This window comes from Mycteria americana, chromosome 2, assembly GCF_035582795.1.
Source record: "Mycteria americana isolate JAX WOST 10 ecotype Jacksonville Zoo and Gardens chromosome 2, USCA_MyAme_1.0, whole genome shotgun sequence".
Classification (NCBI taxonomy): domain Eukaryota; kingdom Metazoa; phylum Chordata; class Aves; order Ciconiiformes; family Ciconiidae; genus Mycteria; species Mycteria americana.
The window spans coordinates 24,049,127-24,069,230 of record NC_134366.1 but is presented as its reverse complement, the minus strand read 5'-3'; the positions used below and the strand labels follow the sequence as shown (position 1 = coordinate 24,069,230).

General features: G+C 37.4%; 1 protein-coding gene across 2 annotated transcripts in view; it reads right to left on the bottom strand.

The window, feature by feature from the left end:
• The window catches only part of ITGA8 (integrin subunit alpha 8), a 117,962-nt gene that overhangs the window by 46,181 nt on the left and 51,677 nt on the right, over nt 1-20,104 (bottom strand). For both annotated transcript variants that reach the window (XM_075492725.1, XM_075492726.1), the window contains exons 16-21: nt 16,053-16,108; nt 15,383-15,537; nt 14,112-14,249; nt 13,551-13,618; nt 12,422-12,569; nt 4,754-4,846 (exon numbers count right to left, since the gene is read on the bottom strand). In XM_075492725.1, coding sequence (XP_075348840.1) covers nt 4,754-4,846; nt 12,422-12,569; nt 13,551-13,618; nt 14,112-14,249; nt 15,383-15,537; nt 16,053-16,108 — 658 coding nt within the window. The remainder of the gene's footprint in view (nt 1-4,753; nt 4,847-12,421; nt 12,570-13,550; nt 13,619-14,111; nt 14,250-15,382; nt 15,538-16,052; nt 16,109-20,104) is intronic.

Below are 20,104 nucleotides of genomic sequence, written 5' to 3'. Positions count from 1 at the left end.
TCAAAGTCTACAGCCTGCAATCTTGTACAACTTCTCACTCCCCCCTACCTCCCCTATTGCCTAATGGTAGAATTTCCTGCCAGATAACTTGCACACTGTGCTTTCATTTTTTCAAAAAGGATGGTTACATATTGCCATATTGCCCATGTGGAGAAACAATCTTCCTGAGAAATTCATCAAAAGGCATTAGGACATGAGGACATCATTCCTTCATCTCTGCCAATATCTGACTAGATTACGGGGGTGGGGGAGAGAAGAAAAAGAGTTGTCTGCTTGGCATACTTTCCTTAACATACTTGGGGGAGCATTGTCAGCAACGACATAGCAGTGTAGCGTTTTATGTTTGGGACCTAGATTCAATATCGCTGAAGAGGAGGCATTTTCCTCTGTGGATGTCATTTCAGATGTTTAAGCAGTTCCTTTTTCCCAAGCAATATTTTTTAAAAATTTTCATTCAATTCTCCTTCTTTCCTCACTTGCAGTGGGGCATCATGGAATATTAATCCATCTCCAGAACGAGACTTAGCTAACATGTTTCAATTACTTCTTTCAGTTGTCCTATGCTGAAAGCAATATTGTCATCATAAAAGAAATGGCAAGTTCAAATCTTTGAATTCTGACCATTTTAATGTCATAGTTATAGCTAATCTCTCTTTTTGGAAGTAAAAACTTTAAGATTAAAAGATAATGCTCATTAAATTAAATAGAAGCTGAATAGCTGACTTAAATAGAGAAGTAAGCTACTTTTAAGACCACTTTTTGGAGATGATTTTAACAACTTTACTGATATTTTGTTCACCTTTAAAAATATAACATGATTTTTTTAACCTCTGAGACAAAAATTTCCAAATATTGAATTCAGCATTTTTCTTACTGTTTTTACTAATCAGTCTACATACATTTGTTTCCACTTATAGCAGAAAAAAGATTTGATGAACCAAAGATAAAATTTTCCTCAGAGCAGACATGAACTTCAGTTTTGATGATCTATTATACTCCTGAAGCTTAATCCCTTATTTAATACCGAAACACACTCCTACTGTACAAGTCTAATAAGCTGCAGATGTTGCCTTTGTATGGTTGTGTGACGTATGACTTTGTTAATGTCAAGTAGTCCTTGACACTACTACTAATAATGGAGCAAAGATTCTCACATGCCCTTGCTGAAAACTCACTGAGACCAAAGGAGTTGAATTCACTTGAGTTTGTAACTTAGCAATCACTCAACCTCCTTATTTTAGTAGGACATTCATTTTATCAGAATAGTTTAATTGTATTTAAAATTTTCCTAGTGAAGTTAGTTTCATTACAATTGCATTATTTTCCATGTTAGTAACATCATTTATCTTTGAAATACATGACATTTCTGCTGTTACCGATAAGCTTTAATCTGTTATTATGTTTGACAGGATCTACAAGTATGCTGGGAGACAGAGGGCTAGCTTTTTTTGAAATGTCTTACAGTGCATATGAAAGATAAAGCCTCTGTGCTTGGAGAATCAGTTTGGTACATACCAAGAAACAGGCAAGATCTTCCAAGCCTCCCAGTCTTCTAACCTTGTTTCTATTAATTTCTATTAACTTCCAAATTGTTCTGCCATAATTTATAATAAAACCTACATCTCACTTGCTAAGGCCGCTGAACAGGCATTAGGAAGCTTGTCAGTCTGATCCATTCCAGTGTCATGGAGTACTTCGAGCACTCTTTGCAAGTGAGATGGTATCACAGACATTTAGTTTGCATTCTGGGCTATATGACGGTGTGATTTTCCTTCTCATTTCTTTTTACCTTCTTTTTTATCTTTTTATCTTTTTTTAACCACAAAGATATTACTGAAAAGGCTAAGTAATTTTTGTGGTCAGTAAATTATTTTAAGGTCACAGATTTTCAAAAAGTCAGAGATATACCAATTTTGATGACAATAACGCATTTTGAACATGTGAAGTGTCAGACAACTCTGTAGCCCACTGCAGTAATATCCCATGGGTTATATCACAAAATCCTGACATAACCCTCATACTCAGAAGCTGATCTTAAAGAGTTCAAGAATTCTAGGATTTCAGGGTGCTGAAAAGTCATTACAGTGACTCAATAGTTAAGAGTTTTAGGAATGTTTGATTTTGACCTAACCCTCCCTTCCCACTCCCTCACAACTTCCACAAAGAGTCCCTTTCTGACCGAATATTTTGAGAATAACTGATCTCCTGCCAGAGCAGAATTGTTTTGCAAAATTGGAAATGGATCAGAGCAGTCTTTTGTGATTTATGCAATGTGTACAAAGGGCTGGTATTTCACTGTTGGAAGTACATTTGCCATCATAAATACATTTGGACTGAAAAAGCTCAAGTCTATTCACCTATACTAAACTTCCAGGAGAGCTGGTTTCAAAGATAAAGTTAGGCTTTAAGCTTTCACTCACTATAATCAAACACTTTTGCCTTCTGGCTTTGTAATGCTCTGTCTTCATATGCCTTAATTTTCAAGGGTGGGATTCTTTTGTTATAAGCCAGAATACCTTTACACGTTATGAACCCTGCTGTTTTATTCTGCTACTTCTAAGTCTCTCCTTATGAAGTATTTTGCTTAGGAATATTTGGTAACAGTGCATTTATGGCAGCCCTAGAGCTGATTCTGAAGAAAAACAGGATTAGTTATGCTGTGAGAATTCATAAAGAGACAGGTGAGAGTACTACTGCTTTAGTGGCCACCAAATAGCATTCCTGAAGTCAACACTGCTAGCATTTTGGGTCAAGGATGATGTGGAAACAGGGCTTTGGATTCAAAGGGAGGAGTGTGAGGGGCTGTAGTCTAATACTTCCACACTCAAACCTTTCCATTGCTTATGTATGACAATAGGCAAACCACAAAGATTTCCTCCTAGCTTGATACACAATGTTAGTGTCTCTTGTGTTTAGTCTTCCTTTTCTCTTCCAAACCCATGGGTTTTCATGCTCTCCTTTCCCCCACTGCACCCCAATCATCCACAAGATTCTTGTCCACTTTTGTCTGTATCTTCAGAATTTGCTTCTGCCGTGAGACTAACCAGGAAACCACTGAGCAGATATCTAAATTTGCTGGGTTTTGGTAAGAGAAATTATCTGCCTTGACTTGGGATTTTTCTAGTGCTTTGGCCCATCATTGCCTCCCATTATCCCATTGTGAAAACTCCATTCCTCAGAAATGTTTTCAATTACTCTTACTTTTTAGGAGTTTGATTTAGTAGAATAAAACAAAAACTATAAAACCTTTTAGCCCTCTTTTCTATACTCATTGACTCCAATATCTATCCAGTCTGCTGCCTTAGTGCAAAGTCCTTCCCAGAAAATGTTTCTAGTACCCCCTTCAGACTTCTAGTTCGTAGTAGTTCTACAGAGAAGGATCCTCACCAGGCAGGTTCCTGCTCCCAGTGGATCGATCACCTGGAGTTCATTTTTCAATCGTTTCCAGCTCCTTGTAATCCCAAAGAGTCTATCTGGGACTGCTTGTGACCATGAAGGCAGTTAATTATGAGACACCTGGTCTCACACTCACTTTCAAAAGCTCTATGACTGATCTGAAGCTAACCCTATGATCCAAACAAGCTTATTCTAGTTCCCAGTCTCCTATCATATGACCCATTTGGTTCTTTTATCGAGGGTCAGACAGAAGTGCTTCAAGATCGTAAGAGACCAGGAAAAGATCCCTCTGTAGAGAGTCTGAAGAGTGAAATGCTGATCTTCCATAGGACCAAACCTTAACTTAGCAGGGGTTTTGAAAATACTAAGGAGATTTGCTTTGGTTTCTTTGCAAAGCCCCAGGCCCAATATGAAATGCAAACAGTGGTAGTTTTCAATTAAAAGCTGTTGTTTATTCCTCATATATGTTCATGCTGTTGACTGCTTCATTTTTATTAGGACAGCTGTTTATCTAAGTATAAAAGCTATAAAAGCTTGGATTATTTGTTTTTAGTTAAATATTCATAGCATTTATGAATTTATGAGCAGTGCTAGGATTCCTCTGCAAGGGCATCCATGGCTGAACATTGCTGAGTTCAACACTTCTGGGATTGCCCTGAAAGGTTTTGTCATGAAATAGGGACAAGTGATGACAATTGTGGAATTGGGTAGCACCTTTTTTATCTCCAAACCTATGTTTATTCGTTATCTGCTGTCCATTGTCAGTCACTATTTAGTTCCATTTTTGTCTAAACACAATGCTACCAATGTTCCATCTAATGTGTAGTATGATTTATGAATATCTGTCTTAGGAAAATGTTTAGAATGACATTAATAACTTGAAGGAAAACTTGACTCCAACCACATTTTCATGGATATAAATCATGATATAAACTGATAAGACAACCCTTATGCACTCAAGATGAGAATCAGGCTAAAGAAGCTGTCATTTATATACATATCTTTAGTAGAAAGAATACTAAAAGGGAGAAATAAACAGTTCACATTATGGATTGGGATTCTCTTCTCATTATACTAGTGCAACTTCTGTGACTTAAATTGAGTCACTCTCATTTTCTTTAGAGTAAGTGAAATAAAAGCCAGGCTCTAGCATCATTAATCCTTTAGAACAACAAATTGTTAGTTTTTCAGAAGCACAGTTCTGCCTCTTATTACACCAACAATTTCCTGTCCAAGTAAATAATTTGGTTTAGGTCCTGCTTATTGGGACACATTCTGCTAATTGAATAGTTTTCCATTTGCTCCCCTTTAAAATAAATTAGATAAAAATCAGTAAATGCATTTGGTTTTCCCTTACGTTTGCGCCAGCCACCATGGGGTTCCCAAGATCACAAACCACCATTCTAGTTTCATTTTCCATCTTGTAATCACAGCTCAATACACGCAGTGCCTGTAACAAAAGGACACCAATATGGAGGTCAGAGATCAGAGTGAAATGTATCTGGTTCGGAAAGTGATGCCTTTTTGGCTGTGACATTTCTTTTGATCTCAGACACCTGCTCAGTGCACTTATCAAAACATTCAATTGGTTATTGTCAGACAATGGGGGAAAACTGATGCCAGGGAAAAACAAACAGGAAAGTTTCCCAGTACCTTAAAAGCCATGATGAGATCACTCTATTTCTAGTTTTAACATACTGCTTTGTTGTGGTGAATCATTCCTATAGCCATAATGACTCAACAGAGAAAAAAAGAGTAGGCAAAACTGGGTGAGGAGAATAGGCCTCATAGTAATTGCAATAGCTGTATTGTCCATCACTAGAAGTCTCTGTAGTCAAATTCTGGCATCGGCAGAACTTTATTATGGATCAAGTCTAGAACTTTATTTTCCAACACATGGTAAAGTACTTAGAATATTAAATACTTCTGTAAAAACATAAACTGTTACCTGTGTTTATAATTTAACAACAAAGGAGATAGATTTTCACATTATCGGAAATTAAGGTTTTTGTTTATAGCAGTAAGTAAAATTTAACTGTTCTTCCAGCAACTATTCATTCAAAGTCCAGTTTGTACCTAACATTTCTTAGGCAGTTTTGTTCGACAACTTTGAGGATACACTCATATAATTTCCCTCTAAAGCTCTTAATGTAAAATGTATCCTGCGTTTTGGGTTTGGATTTTTTTTTTAACCCCTTAGTCTTTATCACTAGTTGTTACCATCTGTAAACAAAACAGACTGTATAAAAGGAAGAACAGTTATAGAATAGTGGAAGTTAGGAGATACAGAGTAAGACAAAGCAACAAAATGCTTGGGGTTTTTTTTCCGTTTTCCTCTCTGGCATATTCAATAAAAGAAAATACTTCCATATATGTGCAGAAGTAAACCAGCTTTGTAAAAGCAGCATGCAGCTAGTTGTTGCTATAAGGCTCTCTCACTACCTTTCCTCTCATTTGTGATTCTCACAGATTAAGCAATACATGCAAGGTCATGCTCTTTATATAAAAAGACCTGGGAAATCGCCAGACCACTGACTACCAATTTGTTCCTATCTGTAAACGCCAGCATGGACATGCTAACCTTACCATTTCCTGAGCTTAAAAGAAAAGATAGGGCATGTCCTAAAAGGAGCCCATGTGAAGCATGCCCTCAGTACACACCTTACTGTATACTGACACTTTTACAATTTGCTAGGAGGAAACAAAGTTTGTTACACAGCACGTCCAGTGCCCTACTAGCCTCTCCGAGCCGTTCTAGGGTTGGAAGCGGGGGATTTTTACACTTTCCAGCTGGTTAATTAGAGGTGGGAAGCAACACATGGGAGAAGAGAGGGTGTTAACACAGCTGAAACCAAACTTGTCTGGAAAACTGTTCATTTTAGCTTGATGTGTGGGTTTTGATTTTGTTTTGCGGGGGGGGAAATTGAGGTCTAAATGTTAGAAAATAAATATGCATCTAAATTTGATATTTTGCAGGTAGTTTCTTTATTAATGCTGTATCACACACCAGTACAGAGTAAATCAGCCCTTATCATGCAATTTTTTGTCCCTCAAACGCTGAGCAAATAGAGGAGTTTTGCAAGTAGATTTTCTTCACTTTGGAGGCTATGCTCTTAGACTGAAAATGATTAATGGCACAGAATTTATATGACCAGCATCACAAAAGTTAATTTGTACAGCCTAAAGATGTGACAAAGGGTCGGCTGTGGTAGAATTTCTTCAATACTGAGATTTATTGCCTTTGTTTTTTCACTGATCACCTTTTTTAGGTGCTTAACTATAAAACAGGAAAATTAAAACCAGGCAGGAAGCAAGAGCAGATACTTATACACCAGTATTGTCAGTATCATTGAGTTCATGTGTAACTCAGCCAGATGGGAAGGTTTTGCCACAAAACCCTTCTACCTGCCACTGGTAGCAATTTGTATTTTTATAGCAACACATGGTCTTTTTGGCAGTGTTGAGCAGAAGGAAAACCCCAACAATTAACACGTGTGCTCCCAGGGTGCATTTTAACTAGAAAATGATTGGATGCTTTAAGTAATCCAGGCAGCGTACAAACTTGAAACTCTTTCTGGTGGTCTTAGTGATGAATTACTAATTGATGCCAGAATAGTTAAGCACAATAGGCTGCAGAGTAAAACACCTCCTTTCTTTCCTTGATCAACATCTTCCAATCTTATTTTCTGAGAAAAAGTGGATGGGTTAGGTACCAGGTGCCAGAATCGAGCTCCTCATATAGCTGATGTATGAAGAACTAGTGTTTGTCCTCACAAGGCTCAAATCATATCTCATGTAGCCAGCCACCATATACTTATTCTAAGAATTTTCAGGTAAGACAAGAAGGTTTCAGGTCTTTTTGGTATTTTAGGAGAGTGTCATGCTTTAGTTCAGAAAGGCATGGGGATAATCATAGAATCATTTAGGTTGGAAAAGACCTTTAAGATCATCAAGTCCAACCGTTAAACTAGCACTGCCAAGTCCACCACTAAACCATGTCACTAAGCACCACATCTACACGTCTTTTAAATACCTCCAGGGATGGTGACTCAACCACTTCCCTGGGCAACCTGTTCCAATGCTTGACAACCCTTTTGGTGAAGAAATTTTTCCCAGTATCCAATCTAAACCTCCCCTGGTGCAGCTTGAGGCCATTTCCTCTTGTCCTACGGCTTGTTACCTGGGAGAAGAGACTGACACCCACCTCGCTACAACCTCCTTTCAGGTAGCTGTAGAGACTGATAAGGTCTCCCCTCAGCCTCTGCTTCTCCAGGCTAAACAACCCCAGTTCCCTCAGCCACTCCTCATCAGACTTTTGCTCTAGACCCTTCACCAGCTTTGTTGCCCTTCTCTGGACACGTTCCAGCACCTCAATGTCTTTCTTGTAGTGAGGGGCCCAAAACTGAACACAGTATTTGAGGTGTGGCCTCACCAGTGCCGAGTACAGGGGGACGATCACTTCCCCAGTCCTGCTGGCCACACTATTTCTGATACAAGCCAGGATGCCATTGGTCTTCTTGGCCACCTGGGCACACTGTCAGCTCATATTCAGGTGGCTGTCAACCAACACTCCCAGGTCCTTCTCTGCCTGGCAGCTTTCCAGCCACTCTTCCCCAAGCCTGTAGCATTGCATGGGGTTGTTGTGATCCAAGCGTAGGACCTGGCACTTAGTCTTGTTGAATCTCATACAACTGGCCTTGGCCCACGGATCCAGCCTGTCCACATCCCTCTGTAGAGCCTTCCTACCCTCAAGGAGATCAACACTGCCGCCCAACTCGGTGTTGTCTGCAAACTTACTGAGGCTGCACTCGATCCCTTCATCCAGATCATTGATAAAGATATTAAACAGAACTGGCCCCAGTACTGAGCCCTGGGGAACACCACTTGTGACTGGCCGCCAACTGGATTTAACTCCATTCACCACCACTCTTTGGGCCCAGCCATCCAGCCGTTTTTTTACCCAGTGAAGAGTATACAATGTATATAATGTATATAATACAGAGTATATAATGGCTCAAAGCTTATCCATTGCAATATAAATCTGGCTATGATCTGCAACAACTCTGCAGTTCCCAGCCTGAGCAGAGACAGTTATTCCAAAGTATATGTTTTTGGTGTGGAACAAATACCCATTAGGGTTTTGTATTTGCCTGATTTACTTCTACTAATTATTCTATGTGAATTTCGGTTCCAGCCATTGCTACTAAGGCAGGACTGAGCTGTTCAATATGGGGCTTTTTCACTGGGCAAAGGATTAGTGCAAAGTATTCAGGCAATAGCTTGGGGTTCAAACACACAACCATCCTATTGTAGTGTAAGAACGTACCATACAGCAAGTATATACTCTCTCTGGACCTACTGCTGCCCATGGAAATGTGAGGTAATGTAACAAGGTTATACTTTTTTCATTGCAGCTAATTCCAGTAACTCCACACCTACTGCATATGGAGAGTTATTAAAAGCCAACAGGTTTCCAGTAACTTGTAAAGCTGTGGTAATTTACTCATTTACCTGATCTCTGGAGCATCTATATGTTTCCACAATACAACTAATGAATAACACATTTGATTTCATTGTAAGTCATTGTATTTCATTAATCAGCTTTTGACTGAAGGAAGTATCAGTATGTGCAAGCATCAATGAAACCTGAAAATTTTACCCTTGGCCTCAGACTTTAAGATCACACATGTTCACTTGGCTCTCCACTTGCATATGATCATGTACATCTCTGCAAAATGCTACTCTTTTGATATGGTTACACAGTCTTTGTACAATATGCTACAGAATCAGGCCTGAGATAACAAGATAATGACAACTGAGGCAGGTCAAACATTGTATTCCATAAAGCCGAAGGGAAGAGGTAGAAGGCAAGTGAATTTTCAGTTAAGTTGTTGACTTTAACACTTTCTGAGTGTAATTCAAATGATATAGAATAACCCAATAAATGGTTCCAAAAAAATCAGGTTGGACAGGAAGCACCTAAGGGATAAATTTGTTTCTCTATTAGATAGACTAAATCCAGAGTAGCCCCATAATAAAGTAGCCTAATATCCTCTATGAGTATAGTTACTTTGAAATGATGGCAGCATAATAGGATGATTTGAATCTAAAGATTTTTCAGTTCCATCAGAAATGTATCAAGTGATTTATTCAGCTCATTACATTTATTCTGCTCTCAGTCTATGTGTTTGCTGGCTCTGAGGTGAATATCATCTCTGCCTTAATATAAGGAATTCTGCAGTTTGGATAAAAACAGCTACACAGAGAATTGTAAACACTGCTACATCGAAGAGTCGATGAAATCCTTAGATGCAGAGCTTTAAGAGCATGACTGCAACAGGCTCTACCACAAATCCACCTGTCTGCTGAAGTTACTCTGTATTAAATTTAGTGCATTTCAGGAGCAATCACAGATGCCCCACTGGCCGGGTGCAGCGGAAACACAAAAATAAGAAGTGAAATCCTGACTCCACTGCAACTGACAGCAACATGTTAACTTTCATCTATGGTCCATGCCTCAAAGTACCGACAGGCTGAGAGACCTTTTTTCCATATACCTCAGTGTTTACTGCATACCAGTGTGATGATAATTTCTTCTGTGCTCTTGTCAAGCAGTTAAAATTGCCATATTTTTTTAAAGCCCTATAGGTTGAATTAATTGAGTCCCTCTTTAATTTATACTCATTTATACATACTATGACCCCTAAGAATTTGGTCATCCTGGTAACACATGAACTTCTGATACCTAGGATTCTGATCATTCTGGGGAAGAAAGCTGAAAAAACCTGCTAATTTTTGTTTTGAGTGGTCAAATTACTTAATTTAGACAGAATGAATTGAATGAGAAAACAGAACAGGAAGGATATGAAAGAATTTCTGAGTTTAAAAATGCGGTTTTCCATTCTAAATTTTCTTTTTAAATTACAAAGATTGTATATTCTTCCTTGTCATGTTCACAGCAGTTTTAGGTGACATATAGCAGTACAGAAAAGCAACTGAATACATACAAGAGCCAACCTCCACTAGCAGTTAAATGCCAGCAAGTTTTAGCTTTGTCTTTTTGAAGAAAATTACAATATCAATTTCTTTTCCAAATGCACTTAGAAGTGAATTGTTTAGTTTATTTAATGGAACCATAATATAATGAAGACCATAGTTTTAAAAAATACACATTTACAGTTTAAAAACAATAGAAAGAATAAACTTGCTTTCAATACCATATGTAATCCTTGTGAAAACTGTACCTGCAATGTGGAAGGGAAGACACTAAGAACATAATGACATCTCTCTGAATGGAATAAGTATGAAAAGTAAGAGAATATGAAATAAATTATGTGTTGTAGTGAACTAAGTAAATGTGGGCAAAACAAAGGCAATTTTTCTATAAATCCAGAAAGATTCAGAATTGGACTTGTCAAAAATGTATTTTATCTTCCACAAAATCTGAAGAAAATTAAAAAGTTGCATTACGTTTCCTGGGCTTTTAAAAATTTATTTTCAAAAGAAAAAGAACATTAACACTCTTTCCTAACCCATTCTAGCTTCTCCTTATTCTTCCAAAGCACCAGAATCTCCCACCTCTTTTTTCCTTCTCTTTCCCCATGAGTCTACCCTGCTGGCACTACAAAATTCAATTTTTCCTAAAATAATGAAAAGCCCCGAGTGATTTCTGTCCAGTCCAAATGACAGATACATGCTAATACGTGCTGTAGGTTTTGGAATAAGTGCCTCCCCTGAAATCCTTGGCAATGGCCAAAAGAACAGCCAAAGATTCCTAAAGACCAACAAAGGAAAAAATACAACTGGGTGTAGTATATTAAAGAGAACTTAATTTCCGTAGATCACAGTCTGAAAAAACAGAGGCTATGCTAAGAGAACAAAAGAAACAGACAACAGAAAGAGGCTGATGTCTTTACTTATTTGTTTTGTGTAGAAAGATATGCTTCTGCGAAGTGAGGTTGCAGAGAATTTCCATATGCTCATCTTCGGTGACATCATTAATTCTTGTCATTTTTTTCAAAGTTGGTTAAAAGCCCCTTAATAAAGACACCGACAGAAGGAGAATAAGGAAATACCTTGTAAGTTACTTTCAACTTCCTTAAAAACATTTGCCTTTAGAAGGGAAATTAACTTGCTTTCTCCCACTTTCACCCTTAAGGCCCTTCTGAACATTTCAGGCACTGACAGAAAAAAGCAAGCTCATGTTGCAACAGCTTGGGAGATTTATGTGCAGATGAGGCGATTCAGACTTGCTGTCCAACAGAGAATACATGAACACTCTGCTTGTTTGCAGGATAGTGTTTCGTCTTCACTCTTAAAAAACAAACAGCCCCAAAAAGGAAACGCTGTATGTTCAGTACAGCTCAGCAGGACTTCAGTCAACATTAGTCCTTCTGTGAACACTGGCACATTTTACATTATAACTGCTTTTTTGGCCTATACATGAGATAAAATAATTGACTACAAAGGAAATCAACTTTGTCAAGTTTATACTGCAGTTAATGTTCAGCTATTCAGGATTATCAGAGACTGGGATACCCTTAATAATGGTAAAATACTGGTGTGCTGGGAGCATGAGACAGAGGTGTCCAAGTGTCTGGGGTTCAGTAGGGCTCATTAACTCTGACTGAGAGCTGGTACAACGGAATCCAAGGTTGGAAGCACTCAGGGAATTCTGCACTATCAGTCCCTGCTACTGGTAGGGTTTACTGGTTCAAAATCTCAATGATGTGAACACTTCTAGCTCTAGGAGAAATGTGACAGTATTTGTGTGGTATAACTAAGTTAATAGCAAGGAGCTGGACCTGAGCTGGCTCTGAACAGAATGGTCCTGACCTTCCCATTTTCTGGTGACATGGCTAATCTTTAGCCTCGACTGTGAGCAAGGATAGCTCATGGTCGACGGAATCTCCTTGCCTAAGAGGCACCTCTCTACTTGCTGCTTTCAGCTGGTATAGCCTATGTAGGTTGACCTTGCTCTCAGTTCTTCTGCTTTGTTATCGCTAACATTTTGATTTTCATTTACCTTGTTGTTGCGTTCAACCCCAGTGTAATCTGCTTCAGGTGGAATCTTTATATGTAGCTCAGCTTCATAGGCTCCTTCCCCATCATTCCTTGGATTTATTATGAGCATGACACAGTTTTCTTCTCCAATTATTAGCTGATCTTTATCTCTATATAGAACATACTACTTGTCAGGAGTTAAAACATGCACAATTACTATTTATGAATAAAGCAGAAGGACATTTTGCTCTCATAGCATCTGTTCTGGAAAATATTCTGTGAAAACACAGAATAAAACTTTTTCATAAAAAATGACCCCATGGAAAAGTGTGCCAGCATCTGGGTAGGAAAGAGGTCAAGAGAAAACACCACCATGGACAATCAAAGTGGGCTACCACAGAACTTGAATGTTACTTGTATAAAATTTCAGAGCCTTACTACTTTCTAACCAGAAAGAAGTATCTAGTGGAGGAATTACTTGCCACAGGGACCCATCAGCATCATTTTCGGGAGGGCACAAATGTAGTGGGATTCCAGTTTTCCTCTCACACCCATTGTGAAATGAACAATGACAGAAGATCTCCTGAGACCTGCAACAGCACTGTGCCCTTTACACCTATGTACTGATTTTGATGGCACAGAGTCAGGTAACTGTCAGAGGTTCCCCACTTGTCCTGCTTGGCATATTTCTCCCACCATAGGAGGAATTGTTGCCATGTTTTGAAATTCTTTTATTCTGAGATTCATTTACTTCACTGTATACTGAGTTCAGGAGAATTGTGTCCCAAGTTCAAAGTCACTGGCACACTGAAATAAACAAATTTAAAATCTCCTTTGAACAACAATTTGTATTATCTCTTGGCATTCAGAGAACTAGAATCACTCCTAACAAACACTTGCAAACTATATTTTCTATGTTAACTGTTAAACACCATGAATGTGTCTGACAAAGATACATTTTTTAACTGTATATTTCTCCATTGCTTGGTTTTCTAGATGAAATGGATGCACCAATTAAAATCTGGAAATCAGGTAAGAATGCGTAGCTATACCAAACAACAGAACTGCGTTCTACATATTTCATTCTGTTAAAGCAGTTACAAGTGTCTGGATTTTGTTATATACAGCATCGTTTATTTTATTTAACTTACGGCATAGCAGAAAGCTGCAAGTCAGGAATGCACAAGTTGTCCTCCCCGCAGTCAACCAGAATGTAAGCCTTTATTATTGCAAAATAAAAAAATTATAATACAGTTAGTACATGCTTCAAAGTCCAAATCACTTCATTAAATATCACTAACCTAAATGTCTTAAATATCACTAATCTAAATAACTTAAATATCGCTAGCCTTGCCCTAGTGAATTAATCTTTTTCTCCTTTCTAGAAGTTCCTTTCCACATGAGTAGTTGGAGACTATTTAGACTGTCAACTACGTCCTTAACAGAACAATATCATCTTTCAGGCCCTTTCCCACACTAACTTGGCTTACATATTCTAGAATATAATCAAAACTATGAACACAACAAAGTTTTGGAAATGCTTTAAAGGCCTGCCTGGTTCTATATTTATATTCAATTTACATTTTGAATTAATTAAATCCTTGTTGTGTAATTTCTGGGCATGATATTCTGTTTTAAGGAAGATGACACACGTAGTATTTGTAAATGCTTTCACGTTTATATACAGAAAATGTGGCATGCAAAATTCATACCTGTTCCGTTACTGAGCTTTTCTGGTAATAGTTTAGTATTGGCTTCACAGTCAAGCTATCTTCAAAACTGGATTCATCCAAACTATAATTCAAGTTTATATTGATGGGAGATAATTTATCTCTAAATTCTGTTTCATCCTGTGAGTGACAATCACATAATAAAAACCAGTGGTTTAGTATAATTATTTCAGATTAGTATGATATGGCAACAGATTCAGACTTTAGTCTTTATTGAAGGTAAAGATATGGTTCTTTGACAGCTGCTGGCCAAATTCTGGCTGTACGTAATATCATTAGGAAAGCAAAGTGACTCACCAGTAACTGGAATGCCCAGAACACATTGCCTCCACAGCCCCACATCTGGAAGAAGCTGGCTGAGCTGAGTAGACTCAGAATTTTTTCAAAGCATTAGCCTAAAATGAAGCTGTTTAAAAAGAGACACACAGAACCAACTCCTATCAGCTACTGCCCTCCTTCCTTTTGGAATGGAGGGAGGGCATGTGTGGATTTGTGGAGGTAATATTGTTGGTTTGTTCCATAACCAAGAATTTATATGGATTAGCAATGGTAAAACTCCACTACCTTTATTGCCTAGATACTTCCTTACATACTGCTTGAGATTCCTCCATTTCACCTCCCACTGCATTTCTAGGACCAGCCTTGGAATCTGCTTCAATTGCATAAGGTTGTTCCAGCTGCAAGTGAGTAACCAATGACCTTTTCTCCTTCAGAACTTCAGTTCCACAGTTTTAATTTTTCTAAAAACTTTTAAAAATGTCCTAAAAATATTTTTTAAAATATATGAATTTTAGGCCAATATTGCTGCTGACACTCCTTTAAAATATCTGTTGAAACTGAATTGGCATGACATTTAAAATATTTAGTTGATTATCCCACTGTGAATAGTATAGGGAGAGCAGCCTTGCACTTTTGTATCACGAGATGCAGTATTTAACCAGAAATTCCAGAAGAGCACTAAATGAATGTATTTGTACACAGAGGAACTGTATACTTTTCTTCAAAGAAAGTCTTTTTTTCATACTTACATTGATAAAAGATGAGCCAAAGATTTACATACGAAATTTTAGGTAGAAGAATGTTCTGGACACCCAGATGAGGCCTTTCTTATCTCACATTTCTGTAATTTGGGGATCCTAGAACAATGGAAATTGTTCTTCCTTTTCCAGTGGCTCATTTTTTTTATTATTATCTTTAAATGCCTGATATTACTCAAATGATGATGACAGTCCAAAATATTTTAAACAACTTACTCTGAGATAAACAAGAAAGTCCTGGCAATGAAGCTGTTTCTGTCTTTCTGTCACAATGGAGAAGTAATGATGTGACTGATGGTAATCAAAGAAGAGTGTCCTCTTAACAGCTCCTTTCTGTTTCAATGAATCTAATTGCAATTCACCTTTCAGCACTAAAGGATACAAGTAAATCAAATATTTATTTCTTTAACATGGAAAGAAAAAATAGTAAACAATTCATTATATACTATAGTTAATTACTCTAACAAAGTTTACAAATAAAGCTAATCCATGCTTTAAGTGCCTGTTTAGCAGCACATTGGTTTTTGATCCAAAGTATGGAATACATGTAATTTAAACTTTCTAATTTTATTTACACATCATACATGTACAGGATTTATGTCTCTTTCTTTTTTTTTTTTTTTTTTTCTAAACAGAACATTCTCCAACAGGGTACATTCTTGGTCTTATTTGGAAAATGGCTTAAACTGAATAAAAAATCATTCAAGTGAATAACAAAAGCTTTGTGGTTTATATATATATATATACATACACATATATATCTTTTTAACTGTATTTTCTTGCCTTAGGAGGATCTCACTCCTATCGTCTTTCAAGGTGTAAGAAAAAGATACATCTGAAATTGAGTGGGCCAGAGTAAATTATAAGAATATAAAACATTTCTTACCTATCTCATCTGAAATACTATGACCTTCAAAGTCTGCGCAGACTCTTACAGTAAAGCTATGTGTGTAAAAAAGAAGGAGTAATTATTAGCAGAAAGAGAGCCGACCTAGGAATCAGCAGTTCCCAAGTCATACCTTTCAAGTTTTCCTTTCCTTTTCCTAAAAAGATCTTCACTGAGATCTGTATTTAGCTACCTAAGATACTCCCTAAGTTAGCAAGTCTCCTAGGCTCTGCTAATGATCAAAGACAGGGTCTGAATATCTTCCTGGGAAAGATCTGGAGAAGAGTCTCTGTTCCCACTAATTCTTGAGACAGCCTACAGAGATCATCCTTCTAATACTATTGGCAAAGTTGGGTTCCTTATGTTGAACTTCAGCAAACCACCTTTGTATAAGGCTGTCTGCAGAAGTCCCTTCTGGTTCATCATGGTCAAATAAGAAAAATCCTTGAGCATGTAGTCAACACCCAAGCTGTTTTCTAGCAAATCAAAACACACAGGATGATTTCCATTGGCATTACTATAAGACTTTCATGATATCAAGAGGCTATAATTAATTCCAAACATACTAACTGAATTGTTCAATTTTTGTTGCACAAGACTAACTGGAATGTATTGTATTTAATTTGCTAAGTTTTGCAGAAATTGGCAGGTACATGACCTAAATCAAAGCACAGAGAAACCAGTTATTCATGTTCATTATTTACTATGCTAATGCAATGCATTCTACACAATGCAACACATTTATAAGTTATTCATTTTTCATTTGCCTGTTCATAGTCTATAGCAAGCTTTTTTGAGCCTAGCAATATTCACATTACAATTATAACTTGTAGCATACAAACATCACCTCAGCCATAATTAGTTATTTCTCATGATAAACATTTATTTCCACTTCTCTGTAAGACAGGCAATAGATTTGCATTAGTTATACTCAACAACTGACAGGACAAGCCTTTTATAATTTTATTGGCTGATACCTTCTAACAAGACTTACCATAAAAATTAATTTAAAAACCCTAAAAATTATAAATGCTTATAGAAAAATTTCACTTTGTAAGGAATCTGTGCAAGTTATATAAATAGTTAACTGAATCACATTTTAAAAAAGCTTTCACAAATTATTCTGGATGGCTAGGAAAACAGTTATCATGATGCTTGTTGATGCTATTAGCAGGGTGCACTTCCCTGATGAGTGACAAAACAAGAAATCTGTCACTGGAAAGATATTCTTGATGTTTGATTTCTGCTGTCACACTCCACAAGACTTAGTTTTCTACACCATTATTCCCAAAGAAGTCCTGTATAATGTAACAAAAATGCTCAAGTGAAAGATTTGGGACTTCCTAAAACTTGCAAGTGTCCCTAGTTACCAATCATTCTTACAGAATATTTTCATGGGTTCAGAAAATGTTCTGTTTTGTACGTGGAAGACTCAGCTAAACATGGATTGTAGCTCAGCACTGGAAGATGTGAAATCAGCTTGGGTTAAATAAAAACATATTTGAATTAGCCATTGCTCTTAATCTCCTCACTACTGTTATCCTATATACTAACTTCTCCATGCAGTGAATTCAAAATGAGTAATATAACCTTTAAAATAACCTGGAATCACATTCTAATTGCATGTTTGCTTCCTCTGACAAATGTAATGAAACTGTGCCACATCTGGGATTCCTGTAACTCTCATGACCTTATTAAACACTTTCCTCTTGGGCAAAAAAATTGCCTTATGCCATTAAACTCCACTTAACTGTAACCTTCAAATGAAATTAGGAGTGTTGATTCACATTCCATGCAGAAATTGCAAATTCAGTCATATTCCTACTTCTTTACAATTATGAGTTAAGAGATGAAGAACCGATTATTTCCTAATACACAAGGACAAGAACAACAAAAATGAGAAAAGCTTCTGTAATTGCATAAATGCAATTTAGACATCAGGCTTCGCAGGCCAGTCTCGTATGTCATAGCATAAGAGTGTATTTTCTTAAATGTAAACTCATGAACTGCCATCATGTATTAAACTCTGTGATCTTGCTTTGGAGGTCTCACATAATTTTTGCACTGTCATGTTTAAAAAAAGGTTAAGTTAAAAATCCAGCTTGAAATGCTTTACTTGTTAAACAGCACAATTCCAGTGTATGTTTAATTTACTGTAACAAATAGAATGATTCATCATACACATTTGATAACCAAAGTCATGTTCTTAAGTATTACTGTAAGAGCCAAGACTTAATCTTTCCACTCCAGGCAGAGCATGTCAAAAAGGGAATGGCAGTGCAAAAAAGCAAAAATTTGGAGTTTATTAGTCTCCCAGCCTCTGGCCATGCAAGTAGCAAGACTATGGGTTTAGCAGAATTCTGCCACACATTTGGGATTTTATGGATATTTAGTTCAGAAATAGTTCTAAAGACATCACAGATTTTGATCACAAACCCAGACAAATTGAGATATGCTCATCACTTTGACAGGAAGATGCTGTGGAGATGTTGAGGGATACTTTAGCTGTGAGAAAAAGAAAAGCAGAGGAAAAGACAGACCACAAAAGAGAACAGGAGTCTAAAGGATTTATGAGATTTAAGATCTGACTCCTAGGCACAGTAAGAAATATAATAGTTGAGCTTTCAAGCTTGCTTGTAGGAACAATCAACCAAACAAGACAATTAACAATCAAAGGAAGAAAACTTCAGCAAATAAGAAACAACTGGGCAACAGCCCATCATCCTAAAGCATATGAACTTTTATGTGCTATCAATCTTGTCTCTGTGAAGAGATCCCCACATCGCATTTATTCTGCAGTGTCTGTCATCACTATAAGCTTATGGTTTGAATAGTATTTGACTGTAGCTACAAAATAGAGGGAAAGCCTTAAAATTGAACACACTAGCTTTTCCTGGTAATCTTTAGGTAACAAAGCAATTTGTTTGAAATAATTTTATGTTCTTCAGGTAGACAGAAACCTTTTTAATATTATTAGAACAAGAAGCTTAAAAATATTTCTCTTTCTTCAAAACTACTCATGGCATAGATGAGGGTAGTCTCTTTAGAAGTCAAACCAAATTACCTAATATTACTCAAAATGGTTAATCCTTTGAAAATCAAAAAAGTCAGTTACCCACAAATAATGTTTTCCAGACTGCAGTTTTTACCAGAAAGAATTTATTTTGGTCTGGCTATTCTAGTAGGTGAAAAAAATAGGAAATTTACTTCAGGAAGTGAAAAGCAAGGAATTTCCAGATCCTACCAGACATCATTTGTCATTGTTGACAATTTCTTTAGCACACAGGATTGCACATGGAGAGGAAGAATGGATAATGCCTTAGCAGAAAGGCACTTCATTCTTTGATGCTATGGACTTCCATTCTGTGTGAGGCTGATAGGCAACCTGCAAGGTCACAAACCTCTACAGAAGAACAGCAGAAGCTGTTATCATATACTGATGAATGACCTTTAAACAAATTGTTTCCTCTTTGAAGAATAATATGTAAAAGCAAGTCAATATACTTCTATTATGATACTCTAATACTTGGCCTGCTTTTAGATCTTATTATGCCAAAGCCTAACCCAGTGACCCACAATGACCAACAAGGACCTCTAATGCCGAAGGCTTTCCATGGCTAGGCTACATCATGTGGCCAGGCTGTGGTAACACAAGGGCTGCTAGATAACTCAAACGACTCTCTTTTGGATGTCTTTCGGGCTACTAAAACTAATACCATCAAATTACTCAGCTGCATTCCTGGCACAGCAGAGGTCTGCAACACAGCAATGGGCTTCCTGGGTAGCAACTGTCACCACCTGCCTCCTTCCCTCCCAACAGCCCCTGAGGTGTGAGGTATGCATCTTCTGACTCTTGGCCACACCTGCCTACTTCCCTCCCAACAGCCCCTGAGGTGTGAGGTATGCATCTTCTGACTCTTGGCCATATGACTTTGCTATCTGACTCATGGAGTCAGGCTGGCCAACGGCCTATGGCAAATCGCACACAAATTAATCTCAACAAAGTACAAAGGCCCTCAGGTCCATATCCATGGGGCACTGATCACATCCAG